General features: G+C 50.5%; 1 protein-coding gene across 4 annotated transcripts in view; it reads right to left on the bottom strand.

Moving 5' to 3' along the window:
* LOC105875531 (liver carboxylesterase 1-like) overlaps positions 1 to 19,271 on the bottom strand; it is a 51,442-nt gene that overhangs the window by 5,852 nt on the left and 26,319 nt on the right. For all 4 annotated transcript variants that reach the window (XM_075995640.1, XM_075995639.1, XM_075995641.1 and 1 more), the window contains 7 exons: positions 18,119 to 18,272; positions 16,029 to 16,136; positions 13,576 to 13,680; positions 11,085 to 11,123; positions 6,489 to 6,629; positions 4,626 to 4,706; positions 4,208 to 4,355 (listed from right to left, as the gene is read on the bottom strand). In XM_075995640.1, coding sequence (XP_075851755.1) covers positions 4,208 to 4,355; positions 4,626 to 4,706; positions 6,489 to 6,629; positions 11,085 to 11,123; positions 13,576 to 13,680; positions 16,029 to 16,136; positions 18,119 to 18,272 — 776 coding nt within the window. The remainder of the gene's footprint in view (positions 1 to 4,207; positions 4,356 to 4,625; positions 4,707 to 6,488; positions 6,630 to 11,084; positions 11,124 to 13,575; positions 13,681 to 16,028; positions 16,137 to 18,118; positions 18,273 to 19,271) is intronic.

Raw genomic sequence — 19,271 nt, 5'->3', positions numbered from 1 at the left:
TTTATAATAGCTGCAAATGAAGTAAAATATTTAGGAATAAACTTAACCAAGGAGTTGAAAGATCTCTACAAGGGGAACTACAAAACACCGATGAAAGAAATTGTAGATGACACAGACAAATAGGAAAGCATCCCACACTCATGGACTGGAAGAATCAATATTGTTATAATGGCCATACAGCCCAAAGCAATCTACAGAGGCAGTGTAATTTCTAGCAAAATGGTAATATTAACCTCATTTTCACAGAATTAGAAAAAACAAATCTAACATTTATATGGAACTGAAAAAGAGCCTGAATAGTGATAGCAATCCTAAGTGAAACGAACAAAGATAGCGGCATCACATTGCCTGTCTTCAAATAATACGATAAGGTTATAGTAATCAAAACAGTATGGTACTCGTATAAAAATAGACACAGAGATCACTGGAAAAGAACAGAAAACCCAGAAATAAAGCCACATACTTACAGGCTAACTGATCTTTGACAAAGTTGTCAAGAATATTCACTGGAGGCCGGGCGCGGTGGCTTATGCCTATAATCCTAGCACTCTGGGAGGCCGAGACAGGCAGATCGCTCAAGGTCAGGAGTTCGAAACCAGCCTGAGCAAGAGCGAGACCCCATCTCTACTAAAAATAGAAAGAAATTAATTGGCCAACTAAAAATATATCTAGAAAAACTTAGCTGGGCTTGGGGGCACATGCCTGTAGTCCCAGCTACTTGGGAGGCTGAGACAGTAGGATTGCTTGAGCCCAGGAATTTGAGGTTGCTGTGAGCTAGGCTGATGCCATGGCACTCTAGCCAGGGCAACAGAGTGAGACTCTGTCTCAGAAAAAAAAAAAAAGAATATTCACTGGAAAAATGACACCCTTTACAATAAATGGTGCTGGGCAAATTGGATAGCCTTATGTAGAATAATGAAACGAGAGCCTTATCCCTCATGATATTCAAAAATTAATAAAAATCCTAGAAGAAAACCTAGGAAAATCTCTTCTGGACATTCGCCAAGGAAAAGAATTCATGACTAAGATCCCAAAAGCAAATGCAACAAGAAGAAAATAAAAATATAGGACTCAATTAAACCAAAAAAACTCAGCACAGCAAAAGAAACAGTCAATAGAGTAAATACAAAAGCTACAGGCTGGGCGAGGTGGCTCACGCCTATAATTCTAGCACTCTAGGAGGCCGGGGCGGGCAGCTCGATCAAGGTCAGGAGTTTGAAACCAGCCTGAGCAAGAGCGAGACGCCGTCTCTACTAAAAAATAGAAAGAAATTAATTGGCCAACTAAAAATATATAGAAAATATTAGCTGGGCATGGTGGCGCATGCCTGTAGTCCCAGCTACTTAGAAGGCTGAAGCAGAAGGATTGCTTGAGCCCAGGAGTTTGAGGTTGCTGCGAGCTAGGCTGATGCCACGGCACTCTAGCCCGGGCAACAGAGTGAGACTCTGTCTCCAAAAAAAAAAAAGATATGGAATTAACGTAAATGCCCATAAACTGATTTGCAGATTTAAAAAATGTGGTATATATACACCATGGAGTACTACTCGGGAAAAATAAACAATAAAATAATGTCTTTTGCAGCAACTTGGATGGAACTAGAGGCCATTTAACCCAAGTAATTCAGGAACAGGAAAATAAATGCCACATGTCACCTGTAAGTGGGAGCTAAACTATGGCTACACAAGGACACACAGTGGTGTGAAGGACACCAGATACTTGAAAGGGGGGTGGGTGGGAAGGGACAAAGGATGAAAAATTATCTGTGGGGTATCATGTGCACTACTTGGGTATACCAAAAGCCCAGACTCTGCCACTATAAAATATTATATATACATGTAACTGAATTCAACTTATAGCCCTTAAATTTATTAAAATAAAATGAAAAATATTCCAGGGACAAAAAAATAAATCTATACCCTTATACACTGGAAAGAAAATTTGCAATATGTATGAAGAGCTTTATCATGTTCCTATTGTCAAATCTAGTAATATTACTTTTATAAAATATCCTAAGAAAATGATTAAACATGTAGCTAGAGATTTGTGCACATAAGGCTAAACATAATGTTATTTGTAGCCTCATAATATGAGCAGCTGACTGAAATATCCAATAGAAATATTAAAGTAAATTCGGCCGGGTGCAGTGGCTCATGCCTGTAATCCTAGCACTCCGGGAGGCCGAGGCAGGGGGATTGCTTGAGCTCAAGAGTTCAACACCAGCCTGAGCAAGAGCCAGACCCCGTCTTTACTATAAATAGAAAGAAATTAGCCAAACAACTAAAAATAGAAAAAATTAGCTGGGCATGGTTGGTGTATGCCTGTAGTCCCAGTTACTCGGGAGGCTGAGGCAGGAGGATCACTTAAGCCCAGGAGTTTGAGGTTGCTGTGACATACACTGACTCCACAGCAAGCTAGCCTGGGTAAGAGAGTGAGACTGTCTCAAAAAAATAAATAAATAAATAAATAAATGGTAATATCCATTCAATGGAAATGAATGTTTTTGACGAATTTTTATTGATGTTAAAAAAATCATCACAATATAGGTTTCTATTAACAAAAACACAATTTAAAATTGATTTTAAAATAATATATGACATGTAAAAATTACTGGAAGAGAATACATAAAAACTTTATAGCAGATAGCTCTAGGTGGAGGAATTCTGAGTGGTATCTAGTTTCTTCTTTACATGTTTATATTCTTGAAACTTTCTATAACATTAACTTCATATCCAGAAAAGTTATTTTCACCAAAAAGAGACAAATAAAAAAACCCTGAAAATTGATAAAATCTGTATAGTCTAGCAGAAAGACTGGACCCAAAGTAATGAAAACTTACATAAAAAGCACAAGTTCAGTACAACCAGAACCAGCAGGCGCAGAGGGGAGCTTCATAGATCAGAAACAAAGCAGGAGGCAAAATAAAGTTTACTAAAGAACAGGTTGAACCCAGGCAGCTTCTGGCTAAAGGGTTTCATTCATCAAGGCCTCTGGGAGGAAGAAACAGTAATCAACACCTGCACCTTCCTGTACAGAGGCGTCCCTGGACACAAACTAGGTTGGCTGAAACTGCTTTCATTATGCTTGTAATGTCCTGAATTGTATTAATAAAACCGCTCAAACGTGGTAAAAGAGAGAGGTCTGGACCAGAGGACCCTTTCCTGGGATGCAGACTATGCGAATGAGAACTGGTAGAAAAAGAAAGGTGCTGTGAGCCTCTCCCGATGGCACCCAAGGGAGGACACCTCCCCTCTAGGTGAGCTCATGCTCACCCAAGCTCACACCCCACCCACACAGCCTCAGGTCAGCGTCAGAAAGTCCCATGGTAGACGCCACCCTTGCCCTCTGCTTGTCCATCCTGGCACACACTGAGACGGACAAAGCCAGTCCCAGACATTGTCATTCTCCAGACCACCCAAATCTACTACCGCTCCCTCTATTTGGCCTCTTGGTCAGCCTTGGACAACCCTCTTCATCCTGTACTTGTCTCTGCTCTGCCCCCAGCCCCACCAGTTAGGAAACTAGTTTGCAGCCAGCTCTGACCTTGGAAACCTTCCATGACCTGTCTTCCAGTATCTGTCCTCTAGCCCCACATGCCACCATGACCCCAGGTAGGAAGCCCTGGTAGCAGACGCTGTTGGTGCCTCACCCACAGCACCCACATGTCCTAGTTCTGGACCTGCCAGCCTGACGTCCACCACCGGCATCCAGCTCTTTGCCTGAGGCCTTTGTTGGGGCACCAGAGACGACTCTGCCCATGTGTGCAGCAGGTCACAGTACCAGGGAATTAACAACTCCTTGGAACAGCCTTGAACCAATGACAACTGAGAGCCGATGGATGAATACCCCAGCTTCCCCTGCTCAGGAGGGACAACCCTGAGCCGTGTCCTCTGCTTGTTTCCCAGAGCTCCCAGCTCCAGCTCTGCACAGCGGACACGTGCTTGGCAATGCATCATGATTGTCTTCCCCACCTCCCTGCTGGTGTTTTCTACCATTACCTCACAAATAAACTAAGTGCACCTGATCATTTGCTCAGCGTCTGCTACAGGCAGAAACAAAAATAGGACAGCACAGCACCCATGCCATATGGAACCTGCCTGTGAGCTGACCCCTGGCAGTGTCCACATCTGTCTACGCTGGGAGGCGGGCAGGTCAGACACTGGAGCTGGTGGAGTCAGTGTTCCTTTCCTGTCTAGCCTCTGGGACTCACCTCTGTGTTGCCGGGCCACGACCACAGATGGGACACCAAACATGACATCTGCCATCAAGTCCAGGAACCGGTCTTTCTTTTTGACAGGGTCATCTGTTCCTCCTAAATATTCCTTGATAGCTACCGAAGTCAGCTCCTCAGGGATGCTCTGAAATAGACCAAGACAGTGCCCATGTCCCCTGGTGAGCAGTGCAGCTCCTCTGGCCCGTGGGCGAGGCTGGCACTGATGGAGAACCTCTCCCGCCCTGGGCAGCTCCCCCACCCACCTGCAGGATGATCAAGTGAGGAAGGTAGAAAAATGGGGGCACAACCCTCAAGCCCCAGCCTCCATTCTATAATTTAATTTATCTGTGATTTGGGACAAGTCCCTGCCCCCTCTTTGGGTCTCATCCAATTCCCATGATTCCTAGACTCTTACAGTAACGGGGTAGGACTTCCACAAGAGTGACGTGGCCGTCCTCTGGTCCAATTTGCCTTCAGAAAGCGGATAGCCCATCAACTGTTAAAAAAAAAAATGATTAAGTATTTGTGAATCACTGGGAATGAACAACAGCCAACCTCACCAACCAACCAATCCGACACAGACTGAAGGTCCTCTGATTTTCTTGGGCCTTGAAAAGCATGAGACTTTAATGAATTGGGCAAAGTCAATGAATCAAATGGACTTCCATCCAGAAACTCAAGGATTGCAAAGAGGGTTAAAATAAGTTTGGCAGAAGCTGTGCCAGTTTTTTGTTCTGTTTGTGTGTGTGTGTGTGCTATATTTGTGTGTGTGTATTTGTGTGTGGGGGTGGGTGGGTGTGTGTGTTGTATGTGTGGTGTGTGTGTGGATAAGGCTAGAACCCCCACAGTGGTCAGCGAGGCAGAGAGGGAAGCTGTAGCCGGGCAAGTGTTGAACTCAAGGGCTCTGGGGCAGGTGACACAGACCTCTCAAATACCCCACCTGTCACAGATGACATAGGAAGTCCCCAATTCTGCCATCACAGCTTTGGTCTTTGGCATAACCTCTGATATCCTTTTGGAGGGAGAACTGCAGAACTCTCAGCACATAACAAGTCTGTCCAAATCTCTGCACCCAGAGACTTCCTTGAGCCCTAGCAGGTCTCCTAGCAGCTTAAGGTCAATGGCCCCTACAGTGGCCCCAGCCCCCTTACAATGTCTACCTGAAAAAGCTCGACCTGCCAGAAGAACTTACTTTTTGCTGCAGCCAAAACCTGGTGACAGGCAGAGGCCCTGAGCCCCTCCCTAGCAGTTACTTTAGAAAGCTTCCAATTATAAGGCCTTTTTCTGCCCTTCGGGATGCAAATCTACCACCCTAACTCTTTCGTCAAGGACCTGAGAGGTGTCTCTACTAAGTGCAAACCTTCAGGGAGGTCACCCTGAGTCTCCCTCCCAGTCCTGTGCAGAGATTACAGCCTCACTTCAGGGAGGGACTCACTTCATCTACACCACTGCCTCCTGTCTCTCCTCCAGGTAAGGGTGGACTCACACGCCCAGGTGGTCTGGCCTCACAGACTGACCACCCAACTCTGCATCCCATGGTGATTTCCCTCAGCACAGCTCGGGCTTTAGGACATCTCCAGCCTATTTTTCTTTTTTAATGTTTTATTCTTTTTAAAATCATTTTATTTTAATTTCTTTATTTCCAGATAATAAGGAGGCAGAGATCTCCAGCCTCTGTTTCAGGGATTTGGGGCCCGTCCACACTGGACAGTTCCCTATAGCAATGGTGTTACTGAATCAAACCTGCCCCACTGCTCTAACTGGGGTTGGCTTTGTCTGTCTTGGATAGGAAGGAAAGTCTTTCTGCACATTTAGAGTCAATCTTAACTCAAGGAGGACCAACTTGCTCTGAGTCTCTCCAGACAGATGACTGAGCGCATGTACAGAGATTTATGGGAAACTGCGCACCAGGCCCAAGGTGAGAAGCCACTGGCCCAGGCCTGACTCGCCTCAACGTCCAAACTCCTTCCCTGTTCCAGGCTCCTGCGTTTCCCATCTGCATAACTGTTACCTCCACAAGCCCTCCCGGCAGGGACACTGCAGGATTCTTTCATTGGAAGATAATCAAAGAGTGTTAGGGAGAGGGATTCTTGGGCCATCCCATCCCAGTCACAGCTGGGACATGGTGGAGGTTTCCATGGAAATGATAACTCTTGAGGAAGGGGACAGCTGCCCTGAACTCATGGCAAGGCTTGCAAAGGGAAGGACATCTGCGACCAGAGCTGGGAGGGCGGATGGGGAGAGCGGAGAATCTGCCTAAGAGGCAGCACGTGCTCACCGTTGGAAGGATCCAGCCAAACTCTTGCTTGTTGATGCCAACAATGTAGGGGACAGTGTTGAAACTCTTCTCAGCCAGGATCTCCTCAGGGGATTTGGGCAGCACGACTCCATCCACCACGGTGGGCAGGAAGGGGTGACCCTGGGGAAGAGAGCAGGGCAGTGTGTGAGCCTCCCCCTTCCCGACAACAGCCCCGTCCCCCTCTGCCTGTCTGAGGGCCAGGGCAGCACGTGGACCTGCGTGACCCCGGGCAGTGGCCACAGAAGCTCAGGGTCCTGATAAAGGCGGCAAAGTCTGTGTGTCCCCAGAGGGTAGAACTTTAGCCAGGGGCCGGCAGTGGGAAGGTGATGGGAGTTGGGGGGCTGATCTTAACGCAAATCGAAATCCGTGTATTATGTTCCTACATCATATGTACTTCAATTTGAAGTGTGCGTCTCTGTCTGCAGGTGACTCTTGCTACATGGTAGCGATGTTCTATGACATTGGTCCGGATGCTGAGTTAGCGAATACTGAGTCGTTACTTGCAGGGAAGTGTAGGCGTGGGTTCCTCAGAGCCTCTGCTCGCATCACTTGGTCAAACTTACTTTACGTGTGGATTTCTATTTAAAGGTATTTTATGTAATCAATATTTCTTACAAGGACTTCATTATACTTAGTATTTATTTGTGCTAAAACACCAGCTGGGACAGGCTTCACTGTGGCCTGGCCCAGGGTAATGTGACTGCGAGTTTCTCTGGCTTTCAGCCTCATGCGTGCTGTCCACTGTGCTCTTTACGAACGCCTTTGTCGCCTCATGAATGCGTTAATTTAGCTGCTTTTCCATCCTTCCCATAGCTTCATCACACACTACAGGTGTTACTTCAGTACTTTCTAGAATGGCCTCATGTATGGATCGAAAACTTCCCCTTCCTTTTTCTGGATGCGCCCATGCTGTCGCCCTGTCGCCCCTGAACTCGCAGCAGCGCTCACTGCCTCTCGTCCTTCGGCACCGCTCCCCAGGCACAGCCAGGCTCCCGGGCATGGCTCCCCAGGCACAGCCGCGCTCCCCCAGCATGGCCCGCTCCCGCTGCACCGCTCCCCCAGCAAGGCGGGGCTCCCCCGTAAGGCTCCCCCAGCACAGCCAGGCTCCCGCAGCATCGCACAGCCTCCCCGCGGGCGGCGCAATCTTGGGGCCGCCTGGGACGGTGGACTCACTAACACGAAGCACCGAAACGCAGAAACTAAGGCGCTGAGCGAGCGGAAAGGACCCCTGTCAGCACGAGAGAGGGAGAGGGCAGACAGCGCTGTCTCCTCTCATCTCAGACGGGAACACGGGAACACGCACGTCACCCGAGCCAAACTTCCTGCCACTCTGCACGCATCTGTGAATGACACAGAAGTGCTGCGGGTATTCACTTGGGGGTTAAAAATAAATCTTAGCACGTAGGTGAATTTACAAATACAGGATCATGATTAATGAGGACCAACGGTATCCACCTATCTACATTTAAACGCTTTGCTTTCAAGAGGTGTTGAGCTCTCACCTCTCAGTGTGCCCAGACTGGGACTCGACGCCCGGTTAGGGATGAACACTGTGGGTAAAGGATCAGGTGCAGGGGTGTGGCTCACGCCTGTAACCCCCGCAGTTTGGGAGGCGCAGGGCAGAAGACTGCTTGAGGCCGAGAGTTAGAGACTGGCCTGGGCAACATAGTGGGGCCTTATCTCTACAAAGAATTAAAAAAATTCACTGGGCATGGTGGTGCCCACCTGTGGTCCCAGCTGCTCAGAAGGCTGAGGCAGGAGGGTCACTGGAGCCCGGGAGTTCGAGGCTGCAGTGAGCTATGATCGTGCCACTGCAGGGCAGCCTTCGAAACGGTGAGACTTTGTCTCAGAATAATAATAATAATAATAATAATAACAATAATAACAATAATAATAATCAGGGGTGGGCTCACATTACATTGATGAGTGTTTCAATTTTAGCTTCTACCTTTGATGCAAGATTGTATACGGTCACAGATCAAGCGGCGCCCGACTCCTGTGCCACTGCCGGGGAGCTGGTTCCGCTCGGTCACGTTTCAATGCGGTCGCGGCCTCACGACCACTCAGCACTCGAGGAACCAGACTCCTACCTGGACTGGAACCTGCCTGCTGCTACCTAGCCAGTCGCCTGGGAAAGTAGTTTCCCCTGTTCGTGCCTCCGTTTTCTCGTCTATGAGATGGGTTGCTGTGAGGTAAACGGCTGAACACGCACAAACTATTACACTCAGCACAGCGCCTGGGACCTGGGAAAGTCTCAACGAGTATTAGATTTTTACCAATTCGCAGTGTCACAACAGACCCCTCACACAGACGCCGGCCTAGGCGCGATTTCCAGCTCTAGTCCACGGGCACAGCCCCGTGCCTGGACATCACACGGAACCGGGCGACTCCTAGGTGCAGAGACCCTGTGGTGTCCTGCTCTGCCAGGGCCAGTGAGGGACAGGCCAGTCCGGCTGCCCAAAGGGGAATTCTGCAAAGTGAACCAGACCCAGCGGCACGAGGCCCGAATCCTAATCCCACACGGCTGACACCAGAGACCAGGGGCAGGGTGCAACTAGGGCTGCCGGGAGAGGCCACGCGGAGCAGAGAGGGCTGCGTGGGAAGCTGGCAAGGGAGCACCGTGTCTGGAAGGACGGAACAGGGCAGGCCACGCGGGAGGGGTGCTTACCACCTGCGGTGGGCTCTGGGTGAGGAATGAGAATGAGAGGGGAGGATGGGCTGAGAATTTCCAAACAGTGGGAATGGCATGAGCAAAGGGACAGAGGCGTCCCTGTGCAGGGCTAATACCAGGAGCTGCAGTGAGTCCTGGGCTTGCAGGGATGGCCGCGGGGCAGGGACCAGAGAGAGGGTCAGGTGGCGGAGCTCACTTTTTGCACGACGTCCAGCACACAGCAGGCTCTCAGCTCGGTTTGGAAGGATTAACTCCATGGGGGTGGGGGGCAGCTCTGGTCAGGAAGGTCAGGCTTTTAAGAAGAAGGGGAGACACGTGCTAGTGTGTGTTTAGGAGGGTAAGTCTGGCAGCACCGTGGGACTCGGCACTGGAAGGAAAGTGGGGGCGGAAGATAGTAAAGTCCAGGAGAGAGACAATGAAGGCCTGAGTGGGGCAGCACCCACGGGGGAAGACTGGCATCAGCAGCAGTGACAGTGACAGCGATTATACCATCCACTGGGTGGCAGCACATGGCAACCCGTGTGGGCCACGTGTATGACCTTGCTTGGGCAGGGAGCTCGGGGCATCCTTCACTCCCATCTTTCTCACCCCTCACATGCTGTCCGTCAGCACCTCCTGTCAGCCAGTCCTTCATGTTGTCCAGATTCCAGCCACCCCCACCCCACTCCTGTGGCCTCGTCTCAGATGCCGGGACCCCTGGCCTGGATGGTTCCAGCACAGCGGCTTCCCAGCTGGTCTCCCTGCACCTTCCAGGCCCTTCCCGACAGACTATTTACAATGCAGCAGACAGAGACCTTTGTAAAACCCAAGATCATGTCTCTCCTCTGTTCAAACCCTCCAGAGCCTCCCCTCTCACTCCAAATCCAAGTCCTTCAAGTGACCACCCCCACCCCACCCCAACCTCCCCTGACTTCTTGAGCCCCCAGCCCGTCTGTGCCCTGACTCCTTCCTCTCCAGCCCTGCAGACCCGCCTCCTGCCTCAGCGAGGACCAGCGCAGCAGCCAACCCTCTGCCCGGACGGCTCCTCCAGTTTCCCTCACAGCTGCCTTCCCTCCTCCGAGCCTAGTCAGATGCCACCTTCCCATCAGCCCTTCCCTGACCCTGCCACGTGCGTTCCAACCGCTGGTGAACGCCGCCCATCACCAACACACTACGTATTTTGTACACCACCCCCACTGGACTGGACGACTGTAAGGGGCAGGAACCTTGTGTGTTTCACTGCTGTGTCCCCAGCTCCCGAGTCAGGGCCTGGCACGTGGCAGTGCTTACAAAGCCTGAGCTGATTGGCTGCGTGACTCTCATTCAGTCCTCACAAAACCTGTTAAGGGGAAAGTGCTGTGATCTCCGGGGGGATCAGAGAGGCCAGGACTGTAAGATGCTACACAGGTGATGTCACCAGACCTCGGCAACTTGTTAGGGAGACAACAGAAGATGGGGAAGATACTACTGGGGTGTCTTGTGTGCTGGGAGGAGAGGGGTCCTCAGGCCTGAGATTACAGGCTCCCCTTGTATAGATGAACCTGTGGCCTCCCAGGGGATCTGCACCCCTCAGGGAAGGCTCCTGTGACCTCTGACCCCTCACAGTGGGAGGCTCTGGTCCAGCCTCCTCCCTCAGAGCCATCTTGGGCAGAGGAAAAGTGAATAAGAAGGGGGGTGGGGGAGCCCAGGGACTCTGACTTGATTCCTGGGAGCACTGGACTGTGAGTTGGGGAACAGGTTCCAGTCCTGCCTCTGGTCCCCTGCTGTGTTACCCCAGGGAAGTCACTGCCCCTATCTGGGCCTCAGCACCATATAGGTGAGGAGTTATAGGGATTCCACAAGGGACAATTCTTTCATTCAGAGTTAACTAGAGCTTAAAGATGTTAAGACTCAAAACCTTTAATCAAGAAACCAAGGGTCCTTACCTTTCTGGGGTCTCCAAGGAAATCAATAGTAAAAAATTTCTGTGAAGACAAAGGCAGAGGATGTGGTGAGAAGCTTCCCAGGAGAAAGCTGATCTCTGTGGCTGCGCAGCAGAGGTGTCAGGTTCTCCCTCCTGGTGCCACCCTGGCAGGTGGGAGAGGAAGTGGGCAGGACACCAGTGTCACGGGTGTGAGCACAGGCTGTGGGCGTCTGTGGGGGAGGGCCAGGCACCAGCAAGGGAAGGACAGGCCCCAGGGACCCTGGCCAAGGTGGCTGAAGCTCTGGAGAGAAAGTCTGCCATTGGTGACTGCACTGCCTGCCACCCTTTTCCCCCTTCTTGTTCCCCTGGCAACAACACCCCAATTTTCCTTTGGAGGACCTCCCACTTATCCTCTCTCACTCCATAGATTCAGGCATTTCTATTCAACCTTGGGTGTTCTATCTCCCTGGACACAGATGTCATTTCAGGGATGGGCACTTACCCATGTTAGTCCAACAGAGTGTACCCCAAAACTTTTGCTAGAACTATTGGGAAAGAGGGTTTCTAAGCAGGTAGGGTATAAGTCCAGAGTGCTGTTGTCTTAAATCTTCCCAGGGGGGAAATCTGCCTGAGAGTGAAGCCAACACAGAGGAGTGCAAAATGGAGGGATAGAGACAGGTAGATTCTCAATAATATCCCATGAGCATCTGGATCCAGCCATGCCTGAAGCTATCTGCTCTTGGACTTTTCAGTAACCCAAGGATTCTGTTATAACACATTCCTTTTTCTGCTCAAGGCAATTTGAGAGGGGCTTTCTCATCTTGCACTAGAAAGTCCTGACTCCTACAAGCTCCGTGATGCTTCTCTTTGGTGTGTGTTCACCAAGCTTGCAGTGACTGTAATGTTACACTATAGCTAACAGGTCTGACCTGTATGCAGGAAGTGACCAGAAAGGGTTCCTCCATTATGGGTTTGTACCCCCACCAGTGAGGAGTGTGTGTGTATATGTGTGTGTAAGTGTGAGTGTGAGACAGAGAGAGCGAGCAAGCGAGCGTGTGTGTGTTTGAGTTGTGTGTGTGCGTGAGTTGTGTGTGTGTGTGCGAGTTGGGGGCAGTGGATCATCATGGAAACACTTCCATAAGATCTCAGAAAAACTCAAAAGACTGTCTTGGGATTGTAGGTCTGAATTTTCACAAAGTCACCAGCTATTTCCTTATAAGCTGGGTCCTCTTATGCTACATGAAGAATTGCTGAAATATTTGCCTATTCCCAGACATTAGAACCAGTTGTGTTTTAATTGTTCAAACATTTTTGTTCTCCATATTAGTCTGATGAACCTGGACCCAAGCCCACAGACACGCAGGCAGAGCCCAGTGCTAGGGTCGTGCCCTGGGGTCCAGGAGTATCCCCAGGTGCCCAGGGTCCAGGCCTCAGGCTACTCCTGACCTCACGACTCACACCCCCCACCACCAAGAGAATAGTTCCCGTTGGCTCTAGATGCTATATTCTCCGGGCGTTTGTCCTGCCAAGCTTCCGTGATGACAGGTGACTGCCACAGCCATCCATCAATCCTCAAATGTCACCTTCTCTGTGACGCATCCCTGCTGGCTATAAGGAATGTTTTCCCTCTCTGTACTCTCACCGTACTCAACCCACTAACTATATGCAAGCATCACCTCCCCAACACTCCCCCAATATAGTGAGCATGGATGGATGGACGGACGGATGGACGGGCGGACGGATGGAGTCGGTCAATACATGGAGTACAGGAGAACTGGATGGCTACATGCATAGATGGATGACAATGACCAGGCAGATGATGGATGGATCATTGATTTTGGAGGGATGGTTGATTCAGTGAAGATATGAGGTGGATGCATAATGTTTGCAAGATGGATAGATTGAAAATAGATAAATGGAAAGTTATGAATGGGTTTATTTAGACTGATAAAAAGACATTGATGAGAAATGGATATATTAGTGGACGGATAGATGAATAATAAGATGTGTGGATGGATGGATGGGTAAATGAATAAGTGGATGAATGGCTACCTATATTCACAACTAAGTCACAGTCTCAGAAAATCTATAAAACTGGGCCACCATTGGGTTATAATTTAGATAGTTTCTACATCAACAAAGACAAATTGTGACATCATTTTGAAAATCTTTGTGATTAATATCCTCATCCCAAAATTTAGGATTTTGGTTCTCCCTGAGAATATGTAATATTTAATTTCTTTAAAGTACATCTAAAACAAGAATGGCAAAATATTAAGTTTTCATAAAGCTGGAGGATTATCACACAATTTGTATTCATGTATTTTTGGACTTCTTTTGATATTTGAGTTATGCTTTAATAAGAAAAGAAAAAGGAAATTCCCTATTTAGTTCCAGATGCTGCCGAGAGGTAAAAAACCGTCCCAGGGAATTTTTCAGGGTAAGAGGACAACTGAAAAGATGAGGCCTGGGGCCATGACTACAGGCTGGGGGCCTAGAACGGACCCACGTACCATTTTCAGTGTGGCCTCCAAGAGCTCCTCCTCTGTCTTCTGGCGCAGGCAGTGAACCATGACAGCCGAGGTGGTGGTTTTACACCCAGCAGAGACAGCAACTTGCTGCAAAGACCACAGGCAACAAGAGATTAAGAGCAATGTCCCTTCCCTCCCTCAAGGTAGAAAGAGGTGTTCTGTCCCCAGCCCAGTTTGTGAGGCAGCAGGGGGAGCAGAAAGTACTCTAGGCCAGACGTGTGGGTTCTGGGGTCCACAGAGTGCTGCCTCTGTGCCTAATCTGAACTGTGACGTGAGTGATCAGCCCATACTCCCTCTGTCTGTTACCTTAGCTCTGCTAAAATGGGCATAATGATCTCAAAGGTGAGTGTCTCAAGAGAGGAGTTAAGGGTATGAAACCCCGAAACCCACCATCTGGTTTCCAAGTCTGACTTTTGCAGGTACTAGCCATTTGGCCTTGGTTTCTCCACCCTTAGGTGGGCATAATGATTACACCTACCTTATAAGATGAGCTAATACATGGGAAGAGCATAGGAGGCTACCATGTCTCCTACACACTGAACACGTGAGGAACTGCAGGAGGCTAGATAAGGTGATTCACACCAAGGAACTTCAGAAAGTACCGAATGTGACTTAAATGGGAGCTCTAAGAAAAGATCTTGTGTCCGTCCTGAGGTGTGGATGGAGCTTCTCAGCGAGTGAGGCGGTGCGGCACAGCTAAGAGTTTCCACCTGCACAGTCACGTGCTGGAGTCCTCAGCGACAACCACACGTGACTGTGCAGGGCAGGGGGCAGACATTGTCATCAAAGGGACAAACAGTCACATCTGAGGCTTGGTGGGCCATGTGACTCTGCTACACCTTCTCCACTCTGCTACTAAAGAAAATTAAATGTGTTTCTCTCTGTTCCAGTGAAACTTTCATTATGGACGCTGAAATGTGAATTTCATATAATTGTCACAGGTCTTGAAATATTCTTGTTTTTAATTATTTAAACATAAAAAAAGTCATTCTTAGCCCAAGGCTCAGATGTGTCCTCCCCTGTCCTTAGCAAGTCGCTGAGGAGCACCCGTTAATGCATGGAGAACCCCTGACCCCAACCTAGAACCTCTTCTCATCTTAATAAAAAGCAGGAAGAAAACCCTCCTGGAGGGTCTTGGGCACCGGGGGAGGTCTGCCCCACACATCAGCACCCGGGCTTTTCTGACAGGCCGCGTTTGATGCACCAAGGGAGGATCTCAGCAAAGCTGGGGCTGTGACCCTCTCTCCTAAGTGATCTGGGATGGGGTAGAGAGCTGCAAGTGTAGACAGAAGAAAACCTGACTACTTTCTGGAAGCACAGGGAAGTCCCCAAGCCCAGGGCCAGGTGGGCTGGTCACAGGAACTGACAGCAAAGCTCGGCCAGAGAGGAAGGCGCAGATGGACCCAAGACGGGCTCCATGGCGGCAGGGCCGTGGGGAGTGCGCAGGGTCCCAGAGCCTGGACAGTGTCTACTGCGGAGTTCCTGCTCAGAACTCACTTGGTGAATAAACCAACAGGAGGAAGGAGAAGGGGAGAAAAGGGAGGGAGGGGGAGAGAGAGCAAGAGTCAGAGAGACCTGGATTCCCCTCACTTTGCAATTTCTGGCTCCCAAAGCCCAGCCTCACCCCTACTGCCTCTGCTTCCTTGAAATAAATTCCCCTTCTTGACTCAAGCCTGCCCAGTGGCCATCTGTTATAACCAATGGATTCTGAAAAAATTCTAAAAAAATCCTTGGCGTTTCCATTTCCTCCCCACCCGCTAATCAGCCCCTGAAGTCTGAGCTGCCCCAAACCAGCTCCCACAGCCCCACCCAGACCCTGCACCCCTCTGGCTCCAGTGGGCCCTGCTCAGCAGCGCCACCCTGTGGTCACCTCTTCCTGTCTTCCCACCACTCTCCAGATAAACAGGAAATCCTCCCCAGGGTCCTGTGCAGCAAGGCCCCTGCCAAAGTCCCCACCTTCAGCGTACCCCAAGCTCTCCCTGCTCTCTGCTCTGGCCACACCAGCCTTCTCTCACTTTCAAGATGCTTCTCCTGCCACAGGATATTCGCACATGCTGTATCCTCTCCCTGGAATATTCTTTACTCTGTAAGCAAATTATTATCCATCTTTCTTATCCTGACTTACTGATCACTTTTTCAGGAAGCCTTGCTGTGTGGTCATGGGGAGTGCACATGGTCACAATCCAGAGTTGCAAGCCTGACTCCCACCTCTGCCCAGATCCCTTGCAGACCCTGGCACTTGGCTTCCATGCCCTGCTCCAGTTTGCTTGGCTGTACAACTGGGAGGTTGAGTAGGGTCTCCCCGCCCTTTCCACTAAGCCACTGTCACTTCGTTGACTCTTTGAGAATATCTGCTGGATCCCAGGGCAGGAATGACCCCTGAGTGTGTCAGGAGCACAGAGCCAGGGTGTGGGAGCATTCCGTGAGAGACCTACCTCTGCCAGGAGCTTGATGTTGTCCTTCTTGAGCAGAGCATAAGTGAGGGCCACACCACTCTCAGAAATGGCCTGGTGGAAGAGGTTCTTGGCCAGAGGAGATAAAACCTGGGAGGGGAGAGGACAGACAGTTCATACGCAGGGGAGGGTCTGCCACCTACAGCTCTGCCCTGGGGCTCAGAGTGCAGGAGGGCTCTTCACCTGGCCTGGCCTGTTTCCCAGCCTCACCCTGGGCCCTGCCTCCCCCAGAGAACCTCAGTGGGATGGAGCCGGAGCACAGAGCCACAGAGCCGGGACGGAACAGGAGAGTGTGGCCCACACAGATCACAGCAGTCAAAAGCACCAGAAAGACAGCATGGCAATGCCCGGGCACATGGTCTGGTTCAGCAATTTCCACTATGCAGAAGAAAAGTGACCAGGGAGGCACATGAAGACTTCTGAGGGTGCCCTTGCTGGTTATAGAATTGGAAATAACCTGAGGATCCCATACTATGAGATTGGGTAAATCAGTGATTTTTATTTTTTTGAAAGCTCTGTCACCCTGCCTGGAGTACAGTGGCACCATTACCGCTCACCACAGCCTCCAACGCCTGCACTCATTATCCTCCCACCCCAGCCTCCAAGTAGCTGGGACTACAGGTGCACGTCACCACACCCCGCTAATTATTTTGCTTTTTGTAGAGATGGGGCCTCACTCAGCTCCTCTTGAACGCTGGGCCTCAAGTGATCCTCCCACCTCTGCCTCCCAGAGTGACAGGACAGCCACTGTACCTGGCCAGATGCTTCATTCTTACCATGGAATACTATGCAATTTTAATATGTCATAGGGTTTAATGTTTAGGGAAACATTTTTGTTATGCTATAATATTAAGGAAAACTTTTTTATAGAAAAAGAGATATATGATAGATAGATGGATAGAGTCATGACAAAAGACTACAAAAAACTACACATCAAAATAGCCACAGTGACAACCCTGGGCAGTAGGATTGAGGATGGCTTTTTTCTTCTTTGGGATAATCTGCATTTTTCCTTTCTCTTTACATGAAAAAACATAAAAGCATTTTCCTCTGAGTTCTCAAGTAGGAAACCGACACATGATTAAAAAACATAGCAATGGGGTGACCCTCGGCTCAACTCTGAGGCTCCTGGAGGCTCCTCACACCTCCCAGCACCTTCCAACCGGGTTTCCCATCCCAGCTGCCCTCAGCCACCCCAGCCCCAGCCCCACACTGGCAGGACATCTCTCACCCCCAGGCTGTGTCTGTGCCCCACATCCCGTCCCCTCCCTCCCCGTCCTGTGCTCCATCCCTCCTACTGTCCTCCTAGTATCCTAGTGTCCTCCCCCAGCCCTCCTGGTCCATCAGACACAGACATGGCTGCCTCCCTCTTGGGTGTGGGGGGTCATCAGACCACCTCAGTGGAGGCTCCTGCCTGATCTTAGTGCTCATGTCTCCTCGACACGTAACCTGCCTTTGAAACAATGACCTCTGCCCAACTCTTGTCCTTGCCTCCAGTTTTGTTTGTAATTTACACCCACCCCTACCTCCCAAAAGAAGTGAGTTGAGTCCTAGTGTTAAAATGAACAGGAAAGGAAGAGACAGCTCAATCAAGTAAGAGGAGGAGGATGGCCACCAGTGCAGGCTGGGGCCAGAGATGCTTATGGCCTCAGGACAAAAGCTCATCTTCGTGTTTCCCTCCTTCTCTCTCCACTAGTTCCCAGCGGTCCCCTCCGCACTGTCAGAGCCCCGTGGTTTGGCCCCCTCTCCTTTAATCCCAGACACCCTTCACCACCTCCCTCCTCTGTCCCACGGGCTGTCTGAGGCCCCTCGCTCTTCACATGGACACACTGAGCCACGACTCCCACGACCTCCCCAGGCAGAGATACCCTGCTTCTGGGATGAGCTTCCTGGGAGCCAAGGAGAATTTGGATGTTAGCTCTCCACAACCTAATGCTGGGAAATGAGTAGGGTTTGTCCCCAATCCAGGTCCCCGAAGCAAAGGTGCCTGTGACTGGCCAGGCTGGTCCCTAAGTGGTCCCTTCAGCTGCCACATCAGTATGGGGGTGGGGCCTGGTGCCAGGAACACTTACAAGAACAGAGACACTTTCGCCTCCCGCTGACTCTCCAAAGATGGTCACAGAGCCTGGGTTCCCTCCAAAGTTGGCGATGTTGTCCTGGACCCAGCGCAGTGCGGCCACCTGGTCCAAGTGACCCCAGTTCCCGCGGCTGTGTTCGTCCCCTGTGCTGTGAGAGAACAGGCTGGGGTGGGCAGCACAGACGCCATGGCAGGGGTCTCGGGACTAGAGATGGGCGGGGGGCTCTCGGTGATCCTTCCAGAATAGGCTGGGCTTCCACACCCCTGACACAGGGTCTTCCCCTGCCTGCCATTGCCAGCATGTGCCGTTGTAGGGCTCCACATTCACTCATCTCGACATGATTTACTGAGCATCTACTACATGTGAGTCTCAGGGAAGGTGATAGCTCAGGGACTGGCCCAGGATGACCCATTGGTAGGCACAGCAGTACCCCGCACGGTCCTAGGAGCTAGAGCACAACTGAGAACAAAATAGGGAAAATCTCTGACTATAGTAAGCTCCCAGTACACCCTACAAACAAACAGATAAACACAGAATAAAATATCAGGTAGTGAAAGTGCTCTGAGGAAACATAAAATGGGGTGAGGGGAAAGGCAGGGGTGGGCAGTGGGTGCTACTTCAGATCACATGAGCAGGGAAGGCCTCTCGGATGCTGTGACATTTGAGGAGGAGCCTGAATTAAATGATCACGTGAGCCTTGCAAATATCCAAAGAAGATGATTCCAGGAGAAGAAACAGCAAGTGCAAAGGCCCTGGGGCCCAGCGAGCACAGTGTGCACATAGGAGGGGCAGCTGGGGAGGGCGCTGTGGCCTGGGGAAGCGTGTTGCATGTCACCCCAGGTGACGTGGGAGCCGGTGCAGGTCTGTGCAGAGGAATGACGTGACTCACTCTCTGCCTTATCTCTACATGTGGAATGTGGATCAGCTGCAGCACAGAAGTCGCAGAGCGACACAGTGAGTGGCCGTGATGACAATCCAGGCCAGAGCCAGGTAGGCTGACCAGGGTGAAGCAAGGGAGGGTGAGAAGCAGCGGGACTCTGAGCACATCTCATAGGTGGAGGCGGGAGGATCGGCAGCCACCTGTGCGTGGGGTGTGGGGAGAGAGAAGGGTCCAGGCTGCCCTCGAGGCCTGTGTCCCAGGCAACTG

The sequence above is a fragment of the Microcebus murinus genome, chromosome 20 (assembly GCF_040939455.1).
Source record: "Microcebus murinus isolate Inina chromosome 20, M.murinus_Inina_mat1.0, whole genome shotgun sequence".
Classification (NCBI taxonomy): Eukaryota; Metazoa; Chordata; class Mammalia; order Primates; family Cheirogaleidae; genus Microcebus; species Microcebus murinus.
The sequence above is the reverse complement of the archived record's forward strand: the minus strand, read 5'-3'. Positions and strand labels throughout refer to the sequence as shown.